Here is a 6000-nt window from a genome sequence, read left to right on the forward strand (position 1 = left end):
TTTTCGCCTCAGCCTTTCCTTTTCTCTCAGCTTCACCTACCAGGTCCTAAGCGAACTCTAGCGTTCTGGTGATCGCCAGACGGAAGGAACAGCAGATGGAAACTAGTGTACCCTGAACGTGCTTGATAGGGGCCAGGTACTAAGTAGAACAGTCTACCTGAAATTATCTCAATTTTCCAAAAGTCCTGTGAGGTTACGAGTCAGGAAACTGAGGCCCAAAGTGGCCGGCCCCAGGGTGGCACAGCCAGGAAGGGCCAGAGGCTGGATTCGAACCCTGATCTGCCCCACAATACTCGTTCGGGAATGGAACCGGCCCCGACAAGGCCCTTTCTGCAGCTGCATGTCCTTCCTCCCGTAATGCTGGATCCACACTCTAAGGGCTCAGAGAAAAACTGAAGGGCAGAGAAATGAATGGGTCTGGAGCCAATTCCTAAAAATGTACTCCCAGGACCAAGACCAAATTCTTCGATGATCTAAACACACAGGAGAATGTACTATTTCCACAGTGTTGATTCTTAAATTATCACCTCCCGTAATAGCGGGGACCAGCCATCATCCTGGATCTGCTCCGTTCTCCCCGCCTCACCGTGCTCGCCCTCCACTGCCTTCACAAACTCACCTCCGTAGTATGAGGTGAACGTCCCATACAGTGAGGCGGTCCTCCAGGACACCCCGCACTGCTCTCGCGAGGACAAGCAAGCCTGAGCCTGGCCTCCCCACCCTGACTCAAGTTGATGAAAGGGCCCCGTTTTAGATTCATATCCTCCTTGGGAGGCAAGCTAACCTGAGTTTACGAAGATCTGCCTTGTCCTAACTGGGAGACTCTGGGCAATCTCCAACCTCTCCAAGTTCACCCAACTGTCTAAAGAACTCACAGAACCTACCCTGGGTTAGGGTGCATTAGGGTACATTCAATGAACTGTCACAATCCACGAAATCACACATATTAAGCACGTGCCACCACCAACGCACCAACTACTAACACTGGCTATTATTTACATTCCCTAAAGAGTCCTGGAGAGGATCAGAACATTCATGACTGATACTTGTCTGAAATAATCAGGAAAGGAAACCACTCTAAAAGCACAATGCCTCCCAAATCCAAACAAACAATCTGTTTGTTCTAGAGAAACGAACTTCTCTCCACCACCGAAGGACTCGACAGACGCCCACACACGCGTGTGAGTGCAAAGAATTATGGTAAACCTGCACTAGGAGCCTTATGGAAGACTTTGAAATGAAGTTATCTGCAGGTTGCATCCAGCATTTCAGGACCATTTGAAAGACAAGTAGCCTGAGGCCAAAGCCACTTTACCTAAGGTCTCCCCAGCCAGGCGCAGCTCGTAAGAGCTAAGAGAGGAACCCAACTCCAGGCCAGGAAGCCTGGCCTAAGCAGCAGGTGCCCACTTTCCCCAAGCCCCACCCAAGCAGGGGCTCGGCAGAGAGGAAGGAAGCAAGGGCTGACAGCACCATCCAAATGATAGAAGCCACTTGCCCGTCTTTCATAAACAGACCCTTGGTGTTCAGGCAGCGCCCCTCGTCCTGGAGACAAGCACACCCTTTGCTGGATGTCCTGAGGAAAACTTCGCAGTGTGTTCCCAGTGTTCTGGAGCCAGCAGAGCCCCTCCTGCTTGGGCCCCAGGCCTCCCGTCAGCCAGCTCCAGCTAACGTGCACATCCCATAAAACCTCTCTGCTCTGCAATTTGCCAAACCACAGACTAAGAATTCACCGTCAGTGGAGGAGAGGCGGGAAGGGGGCATGCTTCTCCAGCGCAGAGGGCTTCCAGAACATCTGTGACTTGGGTGCACCAGAGTACCTTACCCAGAACACTTGACCTTCTGGTGTGTGGCGTCCACCGTGCAAGGGCCAAGAGAGGAGGAGATCCTAAGCTTTAGAGGCGCAAGCTCCCCCAACCTGTTCCTCCTGCCCCTCTGAGCCCGGCTGACACTTTCTATTATGGGGCCCCCTCTCCTTATATTATGTCCCACTGATGCCCCAAATATGTAGGAACCTCTGACGATCACCAGATATCCACCAGATCACCTAGTCAACTCCAACCAGACTTAGGGTACTTTGATGAACAAAACCCACACCATGGGCAAAAGGCCAGGCAAACCCAGGTGCTATTAAGAGCTGTGTTGCAAGTGACTTTACCCCTTCTGGTTTTCAGTTTCCCCATCTGTAAAATGAGGGATTGAGCCTGAGGAGTCCTGCCAGCTCCACAATTCCACAACATGTAACACTTTCTCCTTTAATTGTTTTCCACAAACTTACTTTAGAGCTCTGCATGGCCCCAGCTGTTCAGTGACATCACTCCCTGCCCCAAACATAATGTCGATTCTTACATGGGAAGCAGAGATGTCCTGGGAAACACTGTCCATAAAAAGGGAGGAAATGATCATTTCAAGGGAATTAGACAGGACTTCTTTTGTGTTTCTCACATAGAACAAGTTATTGTCAATCTTAAAACCCGAAATCTTTCTTTCTTTCTTGCCAGACCATTAATAGCTGCTTTCCAAAAGTGCTTTCTTAGTCAGAATCTCACCAACAATAAGCTACCATTTAGTGAGTGCCTGTTAATACGCCGGGAACTGTGCTAAGTGCTGTTCATGGATGATCTCACTTAATTCTCCAGACAACCCTATGACATAGGTACTCTTTTTTTTTTTTTTAAAGATTTTATTTATTTATTTGACAGAGAGAGACCCAGCGAGAGAGGGAACACAAGCAGGGGGAGCGGGAGAGGGAGAAGCAGGCTCCCCGCAGAGCAGGGAGCCCGATGTGGGACTCGATCCCAGGACCCTGGGATCATGACCTGAGCTGAAGGCAGTCGCTTAACCAACTGAGCCATCCAGGCGCCCGACATAGGTACTCTTATCATCCCCCCCTCAACAATGAGGAACCCTGAATCCCGCAGAGCTTAAATAACCTGCCCAAAGTCCCAAAGCTAGCTAGTGGCTGACCCTCTGCCTCAGAGCCCCACAGCTAACCACCTTTCCGTACTGTCTGCGGTGGGTTCCCAGTTGCTTTAGCAACATTTCTGGCTTGTTGCCAGCGTACCCTACCTTGTAATCTCGGGCATCACTGGTCAGAGCTAAGATGTGCAATTTCACCTAAAATCAAGAGCAGGGAGAAAGCAGCTGCCTGGGTCCCAGCAGAGTGCCATCTGTTGAACATAGGGCCAGGCTTAACTGAGAACTAGAAAACAGAACCCCTAAAACTTAGCTTGTGACATTTGAGCAAAACGGTTAGGAAGGCCGACTTGATACTAAGTGCTGGGATGTGCAAAGGGACATCTGTACCTGGAGTAGGGTGACCACACACTGGCCCAAGTCCTCCAAAAGGAGCTTTCTTGAAATGGCAGCTTTCTTGAATTGAAGGTGCTTGCTTGCTGAGCCAGGTATCACAAAAGGAACAACTCTCCCATGGGCACCCACCTCTCTGTCTGGTCCAGGAACCAGACTCCTTAGCTTACCTCCTCTCCAGTCTGAGCCCAGGCCCATTTACTCCACTCCAAACAAACAAAACAAACAAAACAAAAAACAAACCCAAAGTTCAGAGCTATTGGTGATAAAGACAGAAAGAGTAGCCTGAGGCTGACGTTGGCACAAACCCCAGCCCTCTTCCAACAGGGAAATGAAAGGCATTTCTCAGAGATCAATGCGCAGTCTAGGGCAGCAACCTACAAGCTGTTTTAATTGTTTAAATTAATGCTTTGAGCATTCTAAATACTCCTTTAAGTGCCTAATTTGCAAACAAGATGCAGTCCTTCTGCTCTGGGTGCCTGACTGTCTCTTCTATCTCAAGTACAGGAGCAAAGCGGTTCAGACAGGCGTCCTCAGCCATTAAGGACACCATGTTTACTTCCTAAGGTGCCAAGGATGGGAAGACAGGACCGGCTGAGATGAAAGGGGGACGCGTCACACAGACCCCGGAGCTCAGCTCAATCAACCTTAGCCCCTTCTCATTAATTGTGGGGAAGGAAGGGGGAGGGGCAGCCGGCCGTTCCTTGGAGACCACAGCAAACATTTGCCTCCTCGTGTCTGGAGACGGAGCATCACTTAAGAGGAAATGAACCCGGTTAAGGGTCACGTCCAGAGAAGGGATAAAAGGAAAAGCCACAATTCTCCTCACACCGACGAACACAATGACTTTAAGAAGGAAACCAAAGCTCGGGGCTGAGGGTGGAGGTGGGGCAGGGGGCGCGGCGGCTTCCCTCGGCCCGCAGATCCAGGCCTAGGGAGGCAGAGCCCAGGGCAAACGTGGGAGCACAGCGCCAGGCTTCCTTCCCCTGGGCGAGCCTCTGAAAGCATCACGGTCCGTGTCAGCGTGAGCGACTCAAGCCCCCAGGGAGGGCCAGGGAGATGCTCTTTCCCAACCGAGCTTCTCAGCGAGGGTTTGACGAAAGCTCCCCCCACCATCCATCAAAGCTCCGGCGGACAGATGACTTCACCGTTGTAACAGACAAGGGCAGCCACTTGCCAATTCCAATGCCAAAAAAAGAAAACGGGGGGCGGGGGGAGTGGAGAAAGGACAGAGAAGGCTTCCCTGGAGATCACAGCCCTGCGAAGAAACTCCACAGCCAAGGGCTGCCCTGTGGGCACTCAGCTCCGGGACTTAGCGGGTGGGGCGAGGGGCCCCCCGGGGGGGGTCTGCCGGGGGGGGGGTCTCTGGCCAACCCCCCGCAGGGGTCGGTAGGGGCAGTACTCACGTAGTGCTTGGAGGGGTTCCTCCGCTTCTCCACGTCCACCACCGTGGCATCTTGCACGCAGTAGGCCAGCATCTTCCCCCCCACAAAGCGAGTGGCGCCCTCCAGCGGCGTCACCTTCTCATCCCGGTCGGGCTCCCTCTTCTTGTCCCGCTTCCCGGGTCCCGGGGCCACCCGCCACTCCGGCCCGGCGCGCCGCTGCCCGGGCTCCCGGCGCTCCCAGGTACGGCCCCGGGGCGGGGACGGTCCGGGAGGGCAGGCGGGCTCCGTGCGCCCCGGGCGGCTCCCCGTGGGCCTGCCGCGCGCCCCTTCCCTCCCGCGCCGCCGCCGCCGCCGCCGCCGCCGCTCTCCGCCTCGCCCGCCCGCTCTCTCCGTCGTCCGCCGCCCCGTGGGTCCGGCGGGAACTGGCGGAGCGGAGGAGGGGCGGGGGTGTGTCCCGCCGGCAAGGGGACGGGGCGGGGGCCCCGGAGCCTGCTGTCAGCGCGCTGGGGAGGGGCTGGCGGCGCCCCTTGGCCGCGCTGCGGCTCCAGGGGGCTCGGCGCTGGCTGAGGCTGTGGGCGCAGGAGGCGGAGGCAGGGCCCGGCCGGCCGGGAAGGGAAGGGAGGGGAGGGGAGAGAGGGGAAGAGCGCGGGGAGGGGCTCCAGGCCCGGGGGAGGGGCTCGGGGCGGCGGGGAGGGGGCTGCAGCCCGGCCCGGGAGGCCAGGGTGCGCCGGCGCGCCCCCACCCAGCGCAGAGCGCAGCCCGCGGCCTGGCACGGCGCTGGGCTACTGCGCCCGGCACAGAAACTCGCGGTGGCTTCGGAGGGAGGCGGGGCGGGGGGAGTGAACCCAGCGCGCCCCCGTCCTGGCTTTCCGTCTTGGAGCGGATCTGTGCCTTTTTGTCCCCACCTTTACGTCCCCCTCACACTCATATCCCCAGATCCTTGTAATGAAAAGTAGTTTATTACCCCGCTGTTACTGCCCTGGCTCCCCGAGGAGGAGACGGGAATGGGGAAAGGGCCGGCATTAAATCCTTCAAACCAGAGCCTCTTTTGATAAACCACCTGCCCCCCTGCGGGTCACAAAGGGTGAATTCTCCCCGGAAATGTGATCGATCCACTGCCTGAGTCATCCATCGATCTGGGCCCGTGTAACTAACCTGTGACATCATTTACCAGTGAGGTTACAAGACTCTGCATAACACCACCGCCTTAAGCCCGGGGCTCCCCTGGGACCCTCCCCAGGCGGGCGAGGAGGGAAGGGACCACCCAATGGTGGGAAAATCCACTAGATTGGCCCCCCCACCTACACCC

General features: G+C 55.9%; 1 protein-coding gene across 1 annotated transcript in view; it reads right to left on the bottom strand.

Moving 5' to 3' along the window:
* The window catches only part of SH3PXD2A (SH3 and PX domains 2A), a 235373-nt gene extending 230383 nt beyond the window's left edge, over positions 1 to 4990 (bottom strand). The window contains 1 exon segment of the mRNA XM_035028500.1: positions 4713 to 4990. Coding sequence (XP_034884391.1) covers positions 4713 to 4784 — 72 coding nt within the window. The 5' untranslated portion in view covers positions 4785 to 4990.
* Positions 4991 to 6000: the final 1010 nt, after the last annotated feature.

The sequence above is a fragment of the Mirounga leonina genome, unplaced genomic scaffold (genome assembly GCF_011800145.1).
Source record: "Mirounga leonina isolate KUSES-001 unplaced genomic scaffold, KU_Mleo_1.0 Mir_114, whole genome shotgun sequence".
In the NCBI taxonomy this organism is placed as follows: domain Eukaryota; kingdom Metazoa; phylum Chordata; class Mammalia; order Carnivora; family Phocidae; genus Mirounga; species Mirounga leonina.